The sequence below is a fragment of the Lethenteron reissneri genome, chromosome 38, assembly GCF_015708825.2.
Source record: "Lethenteron reissneri isolate LAM-NWPU_2019-01 chromosome 38, ASM1570882v1, whole genome shotgun sequence".
NCBI classification, from domain to species: domain Eukaryota; kingdom Metazoa; phylum Chordata; class Hyperoartia; order Petromyzontiformes; family Petromyzontidae; genus Lethenteron; species Lethenteron reissneri.
The window spans coordinates 1257568-1277953 of NC_083816.1; the positions used below are offsets into that span (position 1 = coordinate 1257568).

General features: G+C 46.5%; 1 protein-coding gene across 4 annotated transcripts in view; it reads right to left on the bottom strand.

Moving 5' to 3' along the window:
* Positions 1–20386, bottom strand: part of LOC133351719 (semaphorin-3F-like) — a 364354-nt gene that overhangs the window by 87556 nt on the left and 256412 nt on the right. For 2 of the 4 annotated variants that reach the window (XM_061567142.1, XM_061567141.1), the window contains exons 1-2: positions 12144–12200; positions 11177–11408 (exon numbers count right to left, since the gene is read on the bottom strand). In XM_061567142.1, the coding sequence (XP_061423126.1) occupies positions 11177–11408; positions 12144–12161 (250 nt within the window). In that variant the 5' untranslated portion in view covers positions 12162–12200. Of the gene's footprint in view, positions 1–11176; positions 11409–12143; positions 12201–15388; positions 15738–20386 lie in introns of those variants that run through there. The other 2 variants (XM_061567143.1, XM_061567144.1) reach the window with 2 other exon arrangements.

Sequence of the window (20386 nt, forward strand, 5' to 3'; positions counted from 1 at the left end):
AAGCAAGGCCAAGAAAATGCGTGGACCTTTTAGTGATTTTCAGCGGTAAAGAAAAAAAACGTGGCAAATGTATACCACAGTGTCAATAAATCCATTAATGTGGCGTAGCCCAGCTACCATAATGCCACAAAATTGTGTCTTTACAGCAGTTAGCCAAAAGCCTCACAGAGAGTGACATTGGTTGCTGCCATATTCTATCCAAAGGCTTTAACTTCCAACTCGTGAAAGTGTAGCGTGGACTCGTGGGCCAATGATAAATGATAAGGGCAAACCAAAATAAAGGAATTTGTAAAAATAAAACACAACACTGTAATGGTATTAAATATCCACACAAGTATTAAAGGCCCTGGACAAGGGCGGGCTGCTACGCATGTTTACTCCATTAGGGGGCATTCAAAGCTTTGTGCGTTTTCCCAAGATGCCTTTCAGCCTCCATATTTCATTTTGGCATGCATTGCAGCATTTCATATTCTGGCTCTAAAAACGTGCACATTTACAAAAGGGTGTTTTTCCCAGTAACTCAAGGGGATGTCGGCCTGACACATCAGTCTCTACGTCAAACTACCGCTGGCAGGTTGCCCTGGCTTGGCAAGGTTCATGCTCCCTGCCATGAGATGGAAGTAGTGTGTTACGGACGGACACAGCATTTCCTTTTTGGAAGGAGAAGACGGAAAGGGATGGACTTTGAGCACGCTGTACTTATGCTTGGCAACACCTTGTTCCCAATATTCGCATCGCATGAGCACGTGATAATTAACATGTAAGAGCTAAACACGCGAGACAAATCACTGCCAAAAAGATGCTGCCAGCACACGTGTTGCTGTGACAAGTCTGTACCATGACGCATTAGCCATAGTAAATTAAACATGATATTTTTGTAACCGTTTAATATTGGTGTATAATCACGAAACTGTCATACAACTGGAAAAGAGCAGATACTCATTCAGCCTTGGTGCAAAATGGAAACTTTTAAATGCAACAAAAACCTTTAGAGAAACAAGGCCTTGCTTGAACACAACACCACATTTTCTGACAGAGCACCAGAGCCCGCATGTACGTAGTATGTTAAACTCCTTTCGCGAACATACGTAACCAAACGTGCTAATTGGTGGTGCGAGGGAAGCACAACAAACTAAACACAAAAATCAGTTCTCCGATTGAAAATCAGGGATTGAAAAAATGCCAAAAAATGTGATATGGTTTTCTCCATAAATGTAAAAAATATATATAAAACAAAATATAATTACGTGAGTTTGAACTATATATATCTTTATTTGAAGCTTTCGTGACTGCAGGAATCCATACTCTTTGGTTCTTTTGGTAAAGTCACGTGATTTATTTTATTTTATACCTACGTGACTTTACCGAAAGAACCAGTGAGTATATATCTCTTTAACAACAAAAATAAGATAGCTACTCAATGAAAGAAAAAGCAAGGACAGTTCACATATCAAACATAAACGCTCATCACATGATCGCTCATCCCAAACGATGACACTGCTGTAAATAGAGAAGCCTCCTCTCGCTGTTCGGACACCTGCCACGCTCCGTTGCGCTGGCTCACAACAGCGAAGAGCCGTCCTCCCCCCATTGCCCTTTCGTGCAAATGTTGCTCAGAAAGTGGGAGCACGGCCATGATAAAATAGAGGACCCAGCGTCACGGCGCACACTGCCACGCTTCAACACTGGCCGGTCAAGTTCAGTTACTTATTAAAAGGTCTTCATCAGTACCTGTCAGTTATTAATCTGCTTGCAAGATGCACGGTTACTCTACACTGTTAGAAAAGGGTCGTTTTGACAAGGCATCTGAACGAAACTTTCGTGCACCGTATTTCTTGTCCTATTTCTATACCACCTAAATTGTTTTATTTGCAGGTATTTTATTTAATTACCGCTAAGGCAGGTCAATGAACATCGTTCATGATAATTCTAGTACTGTAATTTACAACCGTTGGTAGACCCACTGCTGTGCGATGCCGGTCGTGGGGGTTGCTTGACCATATTTCACCACTCTGGTCAATGTGAGTCGGTGAAGAGCGGTGTCCAGGCCTGGCTCTGATATCACGAGCCACCGATGTGAGCCGTGGCTCGAATAAAACTCAGAATTCCAGGTTCGTAACGCGGTGGGCTAACCACTGCGTCATCGCTGCCCCCCCCCTCCTCCCACTCCCCCAGTCATACTGCCTACACCAGAGGTCGGCAACCCGTGGCTCCGGAGCCGCGTGCGGCTCTTTAAGGGCTGCTGCTTCGTGACGACGTCATTGATTAAGGACCGCCACCGTCTCGTATTCACGTGCTTTGCGGCTCTTGATGTACGGAGTTTTTTTTCTTACCGAATTCCTAAAAAAAATTTGCCTCTTCTTGTTATTTTGGTTTCCGATCCCTGGCCTACACTATACAATGCCAAACGCACCGGTCGCCCTCCTCATAGGGACATTTGTGAATTATTTAATGTAATGTAGCCAAACTCAATAAGCTTGTGGCTAGATCAGGCTGCCATGCAGTGTGAATATTTGCCAACTGAACCTAATAAAATCAAATGTATCTTAAATACACTCCCGTAGAATATGCGGGTTTTATAATCATCACGATGATGATGACGTGGGCTCAAAAATACTATCGTAACTTAAATTGTCAAATGTGCACGTATTTTGATTTCCTGTAATGCTTCATAAAGCATTTTGGTCCGAAGGTTATTTAACAAAAAAACCGTCGGTGATTGAGTGCTTTTCTATTGCCTAGAATTATAAACGATTACCGGAATTAGCAGTGCTTTTCTTTGTAATATCTACACCGGCTACGCACGGAGGTCATTGGGAGCCACGAGACCCTGGAAGGAAGCACGTCATGGATTTCTTCCGGCGAGTGTGCCGGCACAATCGCGCGCACGGAGGCCGGTCATCGTCACAAGGAGCGCCTCCCTCTCTGAGAAACGGGAGTCTCCTGCGGCTCTCAGGGAACAGGATGAGGCCTATGGAAGTGCTGACGCACGGGAGCCAAGGCCCACGCCCCACGGCCGGGATGAGCTCACAACCGCTCTGCTGCGCCGCACATCGTCAAGTGCCTCCGTCACGATGTCCCTCTCCTTCGAGAGCCTCCCAAAGGGCTATCGAAGTTACTGCCGTTACCGCTTTTAGATTCTACTGGCGGGGTGAAACAATACTTCACCACGTTGGGCAGCGTGGGTTGGCGAAGTGGATGGCCTAGGACCGGCTCGGTTATCGCTCACTGCCGGGAAGCAAATCCAGGTGTGGCCGGGTTCACAGCGCAGTACCCTAACCACTACGTCACAGCTGCACCACAAGTTGGCTTGCGAATGTAGCATTGATAGATGTAAAAATGTATAATTTCAACTCCTGGCTCAGGTCTGTAGGCAGGAGAAAAGCACCATCCCACAAGCTTCTCAGTGGGACATTTTATTTGAATCTGAACGTGTTTTTTTAGGTGGAACAGAAATGCTGTAGGGTTTGCAGGCACACATCACCACTGTAAAATATCATGAATTATATAATCCATGACAATAAAAAAATCCAAGTACATTGTTTAAAGATGATAATATTAGGTTTTTTTTTTTGGGTTAGATCGAAAATATATAAATGTGTCGTTAAACCCGCCACCACCACCAGGTTTCATCACGAAAACAAAACATGCCAATTTGTCACTAGTAAAGTACACCGGTGTGTTGGAGAGCAAATCCACAACATTTACAATCTGAGTACGACGTTTCGCCAGTAATTACAACTAGCATCATCAGGCGGACAGCCAGATTTGTGACGTGTTAAACTGTTAAAGACCTTCAGATGGGACAGCAGAATTTATTTTTTATTGTACCTTGTATGGCAAGTTCCCCGCAAGTTTATACTCTTCGCACATCACCGTGTAAATCTAGAAAATGTGAAAATTTCTCAAGAGGGCCGATGCATGTGCATCGCGTCACAAAGCGTCCGTTTTGATCACGTCAGCAGTGACTCAAAACCCAGCACGCCGCTGTGTCCGAGGTGAAAATGAATAAATGCCGGCCAAAAACAATGGTGCATAAAAAAAAACATGAGGAAAAACCATTTCCAGAAAATAAATTATAGGAAATAACTCATAAATCCAAAGAAAAAGTATGCACACACTATATGCCAACGTATATTATAACAAACACATCACTATAAAAAAATGTAATTGTTTAAAATTAGTTTTGGTGTTTTTTTTTTTTACCGACATCACTTTTCAATTGAACGCATTTCTTAGATAGGATTATTTTGACTGAAATAGCTTCGGTCGCCCTGACTTGCACGTGCACAAGAGTTGCTTTAAAATTATCCGACAACCCAAGCTCTGCATGGGGACCATTTTTTTTAACTGCAATTTCCGCCGAAACCTGTAAAACCCTACGGGGGTTGAGCTCGCTCCCACTCTGGACATTATTCAGACTCTAAGGGGTCACTTTAAGTCCTCCCCACCCCCAGAACTACAACACGCCAGCAGCAGGCACTCCTGCCACAAAACCATCCCATCCATAATCCTCGGGCAGTCGCTCGCATACACACAAACACCAAAAAGTAATACTCCCACTGGCGTGGCACGCACACAAACTGTATTATGACCTCATAGAGAATTTGTCGACATTCTGCAGCTTTGGACAGTGTCCAGTCAGTTAATAATTATTGCAATACGCGAGGGCTGCTACGCAGTCCACATGCCGCCTACCTTAGTGCAAATGTCTATGACAAGTTCACTCCGGTGCTCCTAAGCGTTGAACATACTTAAGAGTGTCCACTTTGTAGGGTTTACTATATTTTTTATCATAAGTGTGCTTGGTTACCCTTCCCGTAGCTGCCAAGGTCATCAATATCATCACTATCATCTTAATTGTGTACTTTATGGATGTAAAAATGCATCATTGTCACTCATTATCTTTACCAGCATGCACTTGACAATCCATTTTAAATGTCTCCATCATACTTTTTGGGCCATGTTTTGCGAGCCATTCAATTTGAATGTATCCACACATTAGAAAGTATAATGCCAAACAGCTGGTTACATTCCACACTTCCATTTATGGTTTTCTTTTTAAGGAAATCTAGGAAATGATTATGGTGAACAGCGAAAAAATGTAAATACCCGTGGCAGTTCCAATGTAGGAATGGCACAGTCACAAGCTCCCATATACTCAACACGCACGCTCACAACTTGGTGGAAGCCGATTATAAACAGCAGATCATGTTTATCCATTAAATGTTATTTCTTGGTCCATTTGGTAATAATCTACGATGGGAGAAAATATACCCATGTCCAAAAATGCCCAATTAGGATGCAATTTGCCACTTTCAGTGTGGTCTTCGTGATGTCAATGCTTCACGTGGATTACATTTGTACAGAAAATTCGGGCACATTATCATGTTTGTTAAACACGTGCAATCCATCAGTCGAAACATGCACGCGACCAATTTGCACATTTTCAAATTAATGGCAACATGATTTTTTTTACACATTGGTGCCATTGCGCTACTCTACAAACAACGCACACCACGCTTTCTCTCGGGTCAGGCACGACCGACCCAACCGGACTCCGCCCCTACCGCCCCATCCGTGGCTTTGACGGCTGGCCGTGCGGCGCACGCTGCTAATGTGGTGTGTGGAGGCTTTCCTCCGCTGCACCGGCTGAGACAGACAGGATTAAGTGTCGGCTGAACCGGTTCGGTGGCTCCAACCGCAGCAGAACTGCTGTTTATTCTGGAGCCCCGACGCTGCCACCGCCAGCCACCCTGAACAGATACATGCACCACTGCCCCCATGGTAGTGCACGCACGTGCAAGGAGTCCCGAGTTGTTTGGGAAATGCCTTCACGTTGCGTGCTTGTGTGCGCGCGCGAGTTCGCGCCCTGCTGAAGAGGTGTGGGGCGCGCGCGTTGTAGCAGTCGGGCGGCCCCCAGGGTGCTATGGGAAGCCGGGGGGGGGGGGGGGGGGGGGCTACGTGGGGTTATTACTCTTGGGTTTTTATAACGGCGCGAACATTTCTGGAAAGAGTGGTGTGGAAATATTGGTCACACGGTAGGCTGTTAAAGAGTCGGAGGAGTTTTTGTTGTTGTTGTTTTAAAAGCACATTTTGCGAGCTGGGCTTGTGCGCTCATTCCGGCTTGGTCTATTGACACTTTTGACATCAGACAATTAGGGCTCCAAAAGCAACAAAACTACTTCCATTAAAACTCAGGCAGTTCCTTTAGTCAAACCAAAACTTATTGATTAAAGGGGGAATTCCATCATTCTCAGTCAATTAAAGATATCATTCCATATCTGCGGGATTTAGCAGTTTATTAAAGCTACGTTGAGCAAAACTGCATAGGCATTCAATAGCTACACAATACACCTTGCAGCCATGGGAAAGTGTTGCCTGCAAAAGTGGCTGTAAACACACTAGTCAGCACACTCACGTAATAATCCCTAAAAATATTGCCTAAATACCTTTCCATAGCCACCCTATCTTAGCCGGGCCTAACTCAGGGCTCAGACATTCCTGCCTAACCCTTGTCGCGTGACCTCTTGTCGCGTGAAATGCCACACCGGTACGAGCCACAGAAATTAATAGTCCATTCACTGACGGCTAACCCACAACACACACTCCGGAGCACATCATCCACACACAGGGGAGCATGTCAAATACAATAGCAGACAAAGTCATTAAATCGAGAGCACAATTGCAGCAGCAAAATAACCTGTTATACGATTTGGGCACGATCAGTGAATGGTCCCCCCAACAACAAAAAAAACGTGATCGATACAAAGGCAACAGGGCACACACTAATCTTGAGTAATTGTCATTCACGGAGAGGAGGGATTTCTTGGTTTAAAGACTGTAACACCGTTGTTAATCATGCTTCCTTTTGTCAATGCCATTGAGTTACACTATCCAGTACTGTACATTAGAATTGCTCCATCAGCATAGAGCGGTTTTATTACAGACCTCACAGGAATTGCTTAAATCTGCCTCAAGGGTACAGCCATTTTCAAGTTTTGGCAGAGAGCACAGTACCAGACAAGGCAAACCGTTGCTAAGCCGATGACTGGCAAAACAACTACGCTAACTTCAGTTACCCCTAACAATATCCCAAGTAACCGACACCTTTATCGCGATGCAAGTGCCGAGCGTGACACACGTCCCTCGTTTGAGGTAAACTTGTCGAGGAAGTGTCGTGAAAGAGAGAGGAGAGAGAGGGGGGGGGGGGAGAATGAGCTGTATTCCCAACCGGACACAAGTCGGACATTCCAAGAGGCAGGAACACTGAACCATGGACAACTTATCCAACCTGAAACGGACTACACTTTTTTCTCGAGGTGCAAACGCCCGTGCGGCGCCAATGCCCCGAAACCACAGGCTGTGAAATCCCCTTATAAAAGAAAGCCACTGTCTGTTCGATTAAAATCCCCTTCGCTTTGCAAACATGCCGTTTCTGCCCAGCACGGACCTCGGCCCAAACCCGAGAGCTTTCTATGTTCGGCATGACATTTAACAATGTTTTCAACAATATTTGACAACATATAAACCAAAGGCGAAATACAAACCTAGCATTAGTGTTTATCAAGCCAAACCCCCTCCTCTATATTAATTGTGTCATTATCCAAAATGTCAATATTTGAAAAACGTGTGCATTTAAGTAATACATTACACATCCAGTGGGTTTATTTTATTGCAGTCTCTTTGTAATCTAACGTGACACATCACACAAGAAGCAATGCGAGCAGCTGATGTGCTCTGCTGCAATAATGCATGCGTTCGTATGACAAGAGACGGTCAAAGGTGATCCCCCTGCACAGCTGGGAGAAGATTGGCAATTAATCTCGGCTAAAGGCCACTGCAATTATAAGACAAAGGTGAAGTGTGGGTGTGACCGGGGTAAGGAAATAGGCTCGAGCGACGACGGTCCCTGGAGTTTGCCGGAGTAACCAGTGTAATGTAGACCGCCTGCTGAGTTTCCCACACCGCTGCTTGGACCTGCTTACCACCCTGAGGTGTCCCATGTTGACAACTGGGTAAAGTGAATCAGAATATGTATCTATACTGCAGGAGGAATCCGATGAGCTGTGAAGCTCCTCTTCACATACGTCCAGTAGGGGCACGGGGTAAGCACGTTACGACAACGAACAGGACAACAACACGATAGTAGTGCAAAGGACAAAAAAGGCAAATAAATCACCGAAACACAAACCATTAACACTAAACCATCCTACCAGGCGAAGCCCACTAAGGTATTAACTTATTCTTCAGAAGCAACCTGGCCACAAATGATAACTCAACAAAGTGGCTTACCACGTGGAAATTCAAAGCAGCAAAATAATCTACCTTCCATGCATGGATGTGTCACGGTTTAAGAGTTTCTTATTGTTACGGTGAACGATATTTGGCCTGCTTTTCCATCCTGCCCAAACATCAGTAGCCACAACACTTCATCCCACCACACACAACCTGTTGAACTGTTGGTGTATCCATTGATACACTGCTGTGTGGACAGAGGTGGAATAGATTTCAGAAACATGCCCACTGCCACGTCAGTAGATCGAGCGAGCAACCTCTGGATCGCAAGTCCAGTGCGCTGACCATTACACCATATGGCAGCAAATACAAGTACAGAACTCCTAATGCCCCTCCACACTCAAGAGTGTTTGCTCTTTGATGAGCACCTGCATCCGAAAGGGCCGCATACGAACGACACTTTTGTGGCCTCAAGGCGCTAGCGAAAGCCCTCCCCCGTCACCCTCACTTGCACCCAGGCATGAACATTTTTTACTCGCTTAAGAAAACACGTTAATGTGCTTGCGGTACTTAACAAATTGATCTCATAATTCAATATATTGTTGTATAAATGCGTAACAAAGTCTGTTAGCAGCTTACAGCTCAAGTACATAGCATTGGATTCATAAGCACTTTCATTCATTTGAATGCACTGTGGCGTTACAAGCAAGGAACATACACAAAATACGTGAAAGTACCATACACACGCGCACACATGTAGAATCGCACGCGCAACAAAAAAGACGGAGAGATAAACAAACCACCACTTCACACACACACACCTGCGCCAAGTCCGCAGATATTACGCGCAAAGGTCGTTATCAATCTCCGAGACAAAATGAGGCGATCCTATCAGTGGCTCGCCGCATTGTGCGCCCAGTACCGTCTCAGAGGCGACAGGTGCTGCGCGAATCTAAACACAAGCCCACGCGTTCGCCCGCCTTGAGACAAAGTCTCAGCCGAAGCGGCGTGGAGAAGATTTCAAAAAAGGCGCGATCGTTCATTCTCACTGCAGCGAAGCGGATGCATAACGACTGTCACGCTTGCAGCGAATTCGCGGGAGCGTCATGCGAGCGCACGCAATTTGCCGGGCGGAAACCAGGCGTGGGATCTCGGCTGCGCTGAACCAATCAAAACCATCAGCGAGTGTAAAGTGGGCTGTCGAGCCTATTGTGGCGAGCAGTTGAAGAATATCTGGCTTTGTTCGATGAGGTGAAAAAAAAATCATTATTGCCCAAGCAGGTGCTAAGCACACTGCGGGGGCTACTGCAATAGCTGCACTGCAAATGTTATTCCATAAAAACACGTTTTTTTACCATTTCCGTTTGTTTTTTCAGCTGCCCTTGGTAAAATCTCTACAAGCCTGCCCTTTATTCGGCAAAGGCTATTAAATAGTGCTATCGGGATTAAAAAACAACCGTTATTATTCAGACTATTTTACTATTCACAACATTAAAAAATGCGCGGAATGAGAAAACTCCACAATTCGTACTGTACTGACGCGTGGCGAGTTTAGTTTCTCGTGCTCTGGATTTGTTCGTGGCCTTAAGAAAAAAAAAAGCCCCTGATTTAACATTTAGAATAAGGAGAATGTGTTCAATCGTCACCCTTCTTACACTGACACCTCTGATAATGCAGGCATTACATTAACATCTGATTTAATAACCTGTTTATGTATTTATTGACAGCTCCACTAATCGCAGTTTTGATAATATGCATAAAAGTACAGTGCTAAATGTACGTGTGCAAGTATAAAAGTAGTTTGAAAAGTTTCGGGTACAAGGTGTTCCAGGAAAAGGATGCCCCCACTGATCTCAAGTTAACGCCAGGTTGAAGACCAACCATCAATAAACCGACATGCTGCTGCTGACGATGACGATGACAACTTGAGACCCAAGAGCAATGGGACCAGCAAACAGAGAGAGAGAGAGCGTTTTCTCTCGAGAGGGCGAGGCCCGACACCCGGAGGAGCAGACACAAAAACCGTCTAACCGAGACAACGGGCAGCTCGGTGAACTCTGCCTCACTTCGACCGACTGCGAGTCGCGAGACAAACATTGAGCAAACGCCAGCGGAGTGTGCAACAGAGCACGCGTTTAGACAATGCCGAGAATGGGAGTGGGGATCGCAGACCATTCATCATCTGCCCATTCCTGTGAGCGGACGACAGTAACTGCTGATGTGCAAAAAGAGGTTCGCTGGTGCCTGAACGTATACTCTATGAAGAAGACGTGTTTTTATGGGTCAGACATCTCGACTAATTATTACTAACACTGCTACACGGGGTGAATTGTGCCCTGTTCCAAAATTACCTTGAGGACACCTTTACTTGGCTGCTGAAATTATGCACTCCCAGAAGGCCGTGTGGGACATAAAAATTAACTCATTTATTTATTTTCTTCCTCTATATCTGGTTATTCAAATATTAATGTGCATACAATTGTTGCATTACTGTATCATTATGATTATTATTTGTAATTATTCGGTAGTTTATTTATAATTTGAGCATTTTTTTTGCTCAATTCTATTAAGCAATGCATTTTTTTTGCTTCCAATTAACTCTAAATTGAGCTTCATCTGCCTGAACCCTGATTGATGTTGTGACTGCTGCTGCTGCTGCTGTTTTTTTGCATTGCTTCATGATTTCCACCGTGACTAGTCCAGTACAATGTAGTTTCTTTTCCAACCAACCAAGTGGATCGTACATCTCCCCGATGCGTTCTAGGGTTGTGTCGCACATTCCGGAGCAGTTTTCTGGAACACTTCTCGAAGACCAATAAAAAACCATCGGAGCTAACGCAGCACAGCGCGACCGGGGAAACACTTGGGACTGCAGCGGGAGTCTCATTCACACGGAGGACTATGGAGGTCACGGCGAGGGCTCGCCGGCGCAGCTCACCTCGGAAGTTGAGTTGAATGCGTGGCACGGCCGGCTGCGGGGGAGACTGCGCGAGGACGCCGCCGCACGCGGAGGCCAGCACCAGCGCCAGCGCGAGCACCGGCGGCGGTGCTGGACGCATGGTCGCTCGTCGACTGGGCACGCGTGCCGCTACGCTCGACTTGCCCACGGCTGGCAAAGCGCTAAGCAGCTCGGCTGGTCCTCGTCTCGCGTATCCAACAAGCCAGCACACCTGATGGGATACAAAAACAGGACAAAAGGCAACGATTGTGTTAAACGAAGGGAGGTTGAAACGCCCCCCCCACTTAAAAACAGTCTCCACGTAGATTACGCTCTCACACGAACTTGCATTGTTTCCATGGCGTGGCAGTAGAGGCACTGCTGCAAAGTAAGTGGACGAGCACAAGCGTACCGTGGGAAAAGACAGCGCTTGAAAAGTCGACTGCCCATAATCGTGCTAATTTGTAACGAGCACAATTTTCACTTGCCCCAAGGCAGTGACCTGAGGCGCATAGGGTGGCCCATTTCCAATAACTCTGGATAAACTGCGATGCCTATTATATTGAGTTCGGTTAAAATAATTGAGATTCCCAAGAGTAATCTCACCGCCTTGTTTACAGAGTGCACGAGTCGACACTTTCCAGAGGATTTGGACTGCAAACAGATGGAATCACAAGGGGCCACGATGTTTTTTCCACTGACATACTGCATGAAGAAAGTAACATGACATAAATGATTACGACGGTATAACAACTGCTCTATATCTGGCGAGGCCACTACATTGGATTATTATCGCAACAAAACCAACTAGGAAGAAATCACGCACGATATGAAGAGCACACATTTGTAATGCAAATGCAGTAGCAATTGTTACATTTAGGTTATTCAAATAGAGTGAACGTTTACAAGGGTAATCATTAACTTAAAAATAAAAAAACACATTTATAATGAAGTTGTCAAAACATACTCCGTGCAAATTGTACATGGAGAACGTGCTTGCACTGGGACAAGGAGGAAGCAACTTGCTAACTGTCGGGCGAAAGACGAGGAAGAAACAAACATATAGGGGGACAAATGAGAAAATAATGGCCAGGAAAGATGCAGCTCAGCAAGACGAGTACAAAGCACCGAAACACGTGCTGCTCTTGGACAACCTTTCAAACAACATTTCTCTTTGACAATTGCCCAAAACAGCTGTGGTGAAGATACACAAAAAAAATTGCTGGCTCAAAGGTTTGAATCAAATCAGCAAGAGAGGAGTGAAGACAAACATTGTCGAGATGGGGGGGGGGGGAGGAATTGGCAGAGAAAGTGAAAGAGCAAAACAAGAAAATGAGAAGACCCAAGACAGGTCAAAGTTCATGACACAGCAACATCAATCTGGCACAGGCTGTCCCCGGCTGCATGGAGAGTGAGGTGAGTGACTGATCTCAATTTGCCCAGACTTGGCCCCCACTAAACCTAATGCCCTCTTCGCTTTAGCACCCCCACAAAAAACCTCCCTTGCCATCACATCCTTGCCCCCCCCCACCCCACTATTCCTCTACATCATCAACCGGAACCCAACAACACACGCGAGCAGGAACATGCTGAAAAATAACATCGGAAGGATGCAATCACTGAACACCCATCAGCATGTCTTTGCAGAACGCCAATAATGTCTTGTGGCAGCCGCTCTCTGCTTTCAATTAAGGCCGTGCTTTATACAGAGACACTATTTTCTTTTCAGAACCTTTTTCATCAAATGCTACCCGTCAATCATTAGGATGGGGATTTTTTGTGTTCTTCCCCCCCCCCCCCCCCCCTCTCAATACTGATCCTAACCACATGTAATATTCAGCATGACATGATCGCACCCCAAGAAAACAGACACAAAACACATGCAAGGAAATCGTGCCCACCGACGCATCGAAAAGTTGCGTCAGTGACAACAAATCACGTGTGCGGGTGTGTGCGTGTATTGGCAGATAGCAGTGGGGAGCGGTTGAATTGCGGTTAGCGCGCTGCGCTACTGAACCGGCGAACCGCTCGCTCACGGCCGGCACCAGTGACGATTATTCGAACTGGTCCTGGGGTCTCCCCTAGGTCGACTCAGCCTCAAATGTGTACCTGGTGCGGTGTGTAAACATCGTTGCTGGGGAGACAAAGGCGGTCGACCCACCCCCTCGTGTACCGTTCCGGCCTTCATACTTGCTAGCTAACAGCACTTGCCCCAACACTCTGTCAAGGCTATACGGGGGGTGGGGGAGAATCTTTATCTTTGGCAGATAACAACCTGGCGAATCTACGATGACCGTCAGAGTGCAAGACACGTTGCCAGAGATCGTCTTCGGGACGTTTCACACGAAACGGAGGAGGGGTTGGGGGGGGGGGGAAATGAGCAGCAATAACTTTTACATGCGTCACTGACTTCATAAACGGCACCTAACAAGCCCCAAGACAGCAGCGCAAGAGTCGCGCGCGCGTGTTCACATCGCGGCGGTGCCTATCGCACACGCGCCAGCTCTTTAACTGCTCCACGTCCAACCTCCTCCACCTCCCCATATTGTAGTCTTTGAACAAAAAAATAAACCACATTCGCCGTATTTGTTAACGCTTCTTGCTCCGGTGAACGCGAATTTGCTCACCGAGCATGAGGATTCTGCCCGTTGAGCTCCCGGGTGCAATCAGTTTTGATAAATAACATCGCAGTAACGCCACTTCTAAATGGTAGATGCAAGGCACAAGGGGCCAAATACACCGCGACGCGTGTTGGCCCAAACGTCACAATCCATGTGGACCTGGCACGATGATGATGCGAGCACAAACGATAACACATTCAAAAAGAGGTGGCTGTCATTGATAGAATAATAAATAAATAAATGCCGAACGCCGCGATAACGCGAGTGGATATACACTCGAATGTACATACCAGTTACTTGTTAAACGTGTACAACGCTGGGCCAAAACTGTGTTTTTTTTTAAGTGCAGACTATCTTACATTCAGGTCCAATACACAAGGCGATCCGTTTACAGATACCCCATTGAGTTCGCATGCTCCATTCAGTCTGTGCTTCCTTCTCTACAGGCGGCCGAGTGATTGTGCGAGCTGTGGTCCCCGCGTCCCCCACAGGACAGCTGCTGAAAGGTCTCCCAAGCCAGTCTCGGAGAGCGCTCGAGGATGGAGCGAGACGTCTGTGGAGGCTCGAAATGAGAACATGAACATCGTTCTGTCATTCCGGTGGGGTCGTCCACGACGATAATATAATTACTAACATGTATAATGCGCCATTCCATCCTCGGATCCCAAATGCGCAATGCCTGGAAAGCAGGAACTACAACCAGAGCCAGGGGCAACCCAGCACCATCAGCAGCAGCAGCATCACTAGACCAGCAGTAGCAGCAGCATCACTAGACCAGCAGTATCACGAGACCAGCAGCATCACTAGACCAGCAGTAGCAGCAGCATCACTAGACCAGCAGTATCACTAGACCAGCAGTATCACTAGACCAGGAGTAGCGCGAACAGCACCATCAGTGGTAGCAGCAGCAGTAGCAGCAGCAGTAGTAGCACCAGCAGAAGCAGCAGTAGTAGTAGTAGTAACAGCAGAAGCAGTAGGAGTAGCAGTAGTAGCAGCAGTAGTAGCAGCAGCAGTAGCAGCACCAGTAGTAGCAGCAGTAGCAGCAGCAGTAGCAGCAGCAGTAGTAGCAGCAGTAGTAGTAGTAGCAGCAGTAGCAGCAGTAGTAGTAGCAGCAGTAACAGCACCAGCAGTAGTAGCAGCAGTACCAGCACTAGCAGCAGCAGTAGCAGCAGCAGTAGTAGCACCAGCAGAAGTAGCAGCAGTAGTAGTAGCAGCACCAGCAGCAGTAGTAGCAGCAGTAGCAGCACCAGCAGTAGCAGCAGCAGTAGTAGCAGCAGTAGAGGCAGCAGCAGCAGTAGTAGCAGCAGTAGCAGCAGTAGTAGTAGCAGCAGCAGTAGCAGCAGTAGTAGAGGCAGCAGCAGCAGTAGTAGCAGTAGCAGCAGCAGTAGTAGTAACAGCAGCAGTAGCAGTAGTAGCAGCAGTAGTAGTAGCGGCAGTACCAGCACCAGCAGTAGTAGCAGCAGCAGTCAGCACTCGAGCAGCAGTATCACCACCACCAGCAGCAGCAGCAGCAGCAGGAGGACACTCGCAGCTCACCCACCACAAGCCCTCCCCATCACACACACGCGCGCGCGCCGTGTTTCTGTTTCACCTCCACTTCCAGGCGGCGTCTTCTCTTGGCGAAACACTTCTCTCTCTGGGTTGTTTTTGCTAAATAGTTTTTTTTTCGTTTTAAAAAAAATCAACAACTTATTTCGACGTGACAATGTTAACGACTTCTTTATTCGCTGATAAAGAGATGAGCAGCAGGAGGAGTGGAACAAAAAAAAATCTAAATTCGCTTAAGTCCCACACCCCAACGGCGTCGTTCGCCGCCGATGCTTTTGCTCTTCCCTGGACGTCGCCGGAGCGGTCGTTGCGAAGGTGCTCAGCAGCAGCGGCGGCAGCAGCAGCAGCAGCGGCGTCGTGGTCGTGGTCGCTTGTGCGGTCGTTGGCGCGAGGCGCGCGCCTTACTCCCCACCTGTGACGCGGCCGCGCGCTCAGCTGCGAGCTGGTGGGGGTGGGTGGGGGTGGGGGGTAGGGGGTGCTGGCCCCGGCCGGTGGGGAGGGAACTCGCGGCCCGTGGGGTACCCCCGAGGGGGGTCGCGAGCAACGCCCGCAGCGATGTGGAGCTCGGCAACGCCCCAGGGCACACGGAGTGGAGCGATGGTTTAGGAGGCGACAGCGGTGGGCGCTGGCACTAATTGTAGGCCCATCGTCGTCGTTGTTGGTGTTGTTGTTGGTGTTGTTGTTGGTGTTGTTGGTGTTGGTGTTGTTGTTGTTGGTTGTTGTTGGTGTTGTTGGTGTTGCGCCGCCTCTTCGATGTGCCACTGTTTGACCGTGAGAAGTCGTCGTTGCTGCTCGCCACGTTGGTGGCATTCAATGACAGACTTGGAACGTTCCGTGAACAAGAAAGAGCTTCCTAGCTCATCGGATTTGTCCGGTCTAAAGAGAAGAGTGTGATTCTTGTCACGGCAGCCCTTTTGCCCACTTCAGCAATTGTTTCTTGATGTGGTTGTCCCACCTGATGACGGACGCTTGTGTTGCGCCCGAAACGTCGTGATTTAATTTATTCTATTTTCTACCTACGTGCCTTTACCGAAAGAACCAGAGTATGGATCCCTGCAGTCACGAATAAAATAAAACAAAACAATTTCTCGCTGTTTGTCGGTGAATACAAAACACAATTAGAACGTGTCCAGCAGCTTCGTCAATCCAACTGCCTCTTTCATAACCGAAGCAACACAGACTACGCCGACATGTCGGCCAACCTCATCCGATCGATGTAATCGACTTTACAATATCCCTCCTGTTTATACATTGAACAACGTTCGTCTAATTTCTATGGAAATAGAGAAGAAGTCGCTGAATTTGAGCATTCCGTTTAAAACAATGAGATGTCCTCTTTGTCACACACATTGATGTTCATTCATTTTGGGGCGAGCCTGACAATTAAAGATCGATTCTATAACGGGATTATGTTTGCTATTAACAGAGAAAACTAATGAAAACGTTCTGTGTACACAATGATAATTACATTTTACAAAAAAAATGCAAAATTAATTCTTGGCAATGGACATAATCCATTCTCTTTATTGCGAACAAAATTAGCTAGCTTCTCTGGGGATCGTAATAGACTCCAGGATGGAAATAGTGGTGGGGGTGCTGAGCCAGGCGGTTGTGAAGCAAACCACGAGCCTCATCTCGACATCATCTCTACACGTTCCCATGGATACTCGTCTCATGTCTTCGTGCTATACTTAGTTGAGTGCTCCTTCATTATAGCTGTTCGGTTGGCCCTTTCAGTTGCGTGCAATTAACACATGTTTCAACGTCTGTTGCTGTTGCTGATTCGACATTATTAAAACGTGTTTAAACATCGCAGTCTCGCGGTGACGACAAATCAGCTGCTATTTTGAACGCTATTGATCAAATCGAGTTACAAAGTGACCGGGAGTCACTGTACTCTAATTAAACACTGGCGGGTTTTTTGTGTTTGAATCGTCACGTAAACCAGGGACGTGCACTGGTGAACTCCCATCGCGGCTTTTCTCATTCACGTGAAGCTGATGAATTAATTATATTCGTTGGAGTACAATGGGAACGTGGGGGGTTGTTTTCTGATCAGTGGGTGCTGAGCTGTCGCCAGACCTGTTCGCCCTGGCGGGCGGAATGGATCTCTTATCTAGAAAAAAACCTGGGGAGGAAACTCATGGCCTGCCTGACCTGGGAGCCTAGCACATTTATTTTTCTGTTTATTTCACCAGGTAAGGACCGCTCAAGTTGCTTAGCTCTTTTGTCAGAAGCGACCTGGCTATCACGAATGATAGCTCAACGAAGTGGCTTTTAGCAAGTGGAAATGTATAGCAGCGAAATTCTCTAAACGCCTGTTTCACATCACTGACATGAACGCCGTCTTCTCTTGCACCACCCCACTGCCATCAAAATCTCACTCATCATATTTAGCGTCTCCTTTCTGAAAACATTGACTGCCTCCCAGCTATTGTCGGCTGCATGTGACCGAGAAATATTCATGCTCAAAGTAGCACAAGGCGGTGCTATTTCATAATGGCAAATTATAAATGTCATAGCCAATGGTGTCAATTCCACATTCGTATGGCAAGAGTAAAAAAATGTCTCTATAAGATAACCACTGTTATCAAAATTGTACTGATTGCATTGGCCATCTTACTGTTAGAGGCTTTATAGTCTATACTGTCCATATAGAGCATTGTATGTGCTAATACACACACACATCATACATATGGATGTGTGTACACGGTGCAGCGATGGTGAATCTCAACTCTATTAATTTTAATTTGTACTTAATGTTTCAAAGAGCAAACAGCAATTTTAAAATGTTGACCTTGGCTTCAAGTTAAATCACGGAGACAGTTTTAAGGATTCAACAACAGCCGACAGGATGTGGAATAGCTCTGCTCCTCACCACACAAGCTGCTGAAACAATAAGCCCAACCAGTGGGCTTCTTGATTCCGTTCCTCAGATTTATTCGGTGTGCCGCATTTAAATCGTGCACAAAGACATCTGTGTTTTGCCTCTATGCACTGTAAACACTGCCATTCTACTTTGCTCGCCGTTTGGCATCGAGTTATTTAATTTGCTTGAAACCATAACCACTGTATGTTGCCGACATCGGATGCATGTTTTTTCGTCAGCGATTTAACGAAGAAGAAACGAGCATTCTCAATGAGAGGGTGAATAAGATGAAGGTACATATGAACTTGAGCGATATAATGAATATAAAACTGAACGTTCGTACTATGGCTTGAGACGAGCAACACAGCGGCGACGAGGCGTGTATGTACGTTATGTTGAACTTCTTTCGCACCGTACCTAGCCAATCGTGCTAATTCGGAGGTGTGTTGTATTTGGGACCTCGTGCATCAGAACCCCACAGTGGTCACCAGAGCGGTCCTCGGTTCACCGCTCTTCATCCAATTGTCTCTCTAACGCCGCGACTCCAGATTGGTGTTCAGGACCTCAGACGAGTTTGTGGAGGAGGGTCGAGCAAAGGTCCTTCATAGCTGTCAACCCACACGGTTTACCCCGCATTCTCCTACAGGGAAATTGAGTGTTCAGCTCCATACGGCGTACAGCCGTTTCAATACGGGCAAAAAAACGTGGCTATTTATTTGTGTTTCCCACTTGTGATGGGACTTTGTAGGATGAACGTTGAGATTTATGAGGGCACGGGGTGACCGATGAGGTCTGAATTGGTCTGTGATTAGGTAGGCAGCACTGACGAGGGGTGGCCAGGTATGGGTCTTGGTTGTGAGAAATGTAATCGATTGTCGCCTTCGCATCCGATTAGCACATACGGTGCGAAATAATGTCAACATACGTACGTACATTCACGCAGCCACCTATTAAGTGTCCTATCACACGACTAGTGACCATCACTTTGGTCTTTGTTTTGTACATCTTTACAAGGGGTATGTTTTCAACGGAAGGCGTTCACGTACAAACGGGATGGCCCATTTTGAAAACTGTATCTGCTGTGATGTGTCAGCGGGAAATGCCGCGACTGTGAAACGTATTCCACATGGGAATATTTCCAGGACTGAAACAGAAAGGAAGCTGTGAACATAACGCAATAGAGGTATGTTATACTGCAATATTATTACTCTAATTTATGTATAAACTAAATACACTGTGCTCCCAAACTGTAACAGTGAATGATTGTAGAATTTATTAGACTAAAAAAACACACAAATGATCAAGGTAAAAAAAGTAAAATAAATGTGTTGGCCACTGGGACAATACTATAAAGGGCAGTCTATTGTATACTCATATCAACGGGTAAAATAAAAACGGTAAGTTCACCGACAAATGAACTATTAATGTAACTGGAGCTTGGTTTACCATAGCTTTTCTTCTCATAAATATTGCGAAAGTGTTTGTAAACTGACGGAATAATTTTGGCATAAGAGTATTTTAAATGTCTTGTTCGCCGGTTAAAACAGTTGGTGAGAAGAAGTCCGTCGGCTTAAGCCTGCATTTTCAACGTAATCGGGCGCGCGCGTTGCTCAATAACCCCCTTGTGGAACCCCTTCCATCATTCCCATGCTGACTGGATGGTCTCAGCAGGAATGTGAGTCCAAGTCCACACCCGGCTGCAAACCAAGCAAATCATACAAAGAGGGAGGAGTGGTTGGGAAGGAAGGGGATAAGGGGAAGGGTGCGAGGGGTGAAGGGTGTATAAGGGGCCGGCGGGTGGAAGATGTTGTGCTTGGGAAGCCTTGTGTGTGCTAGGGAGACACTTATCCAACATCCTTTTGGGCTGAACGAGTGTCAAAATCTGCGACAAAAAAAACCGTCGCAACGATTCTCAGACCCCTGTCGTCACCTGTCACCCCTGCTTCTGGCCTTAACAATTCAACTTGGATTTATAAAGTATTTAAATGTGACCACATCACAAGATGATGTATGAATAGTGGGGCGGGGGGGGGGAGACATGCAGATAGCGACAATGTGATGAATAGGGATATTTTGTGGGAGGGTTTTCTTCAGAGAAATATGGCGAAAATGCTAAAGGCCAAATAAGACATTGTAGCGAAAGAGAGGGTGAGCACACGTCATAGGGAGAGG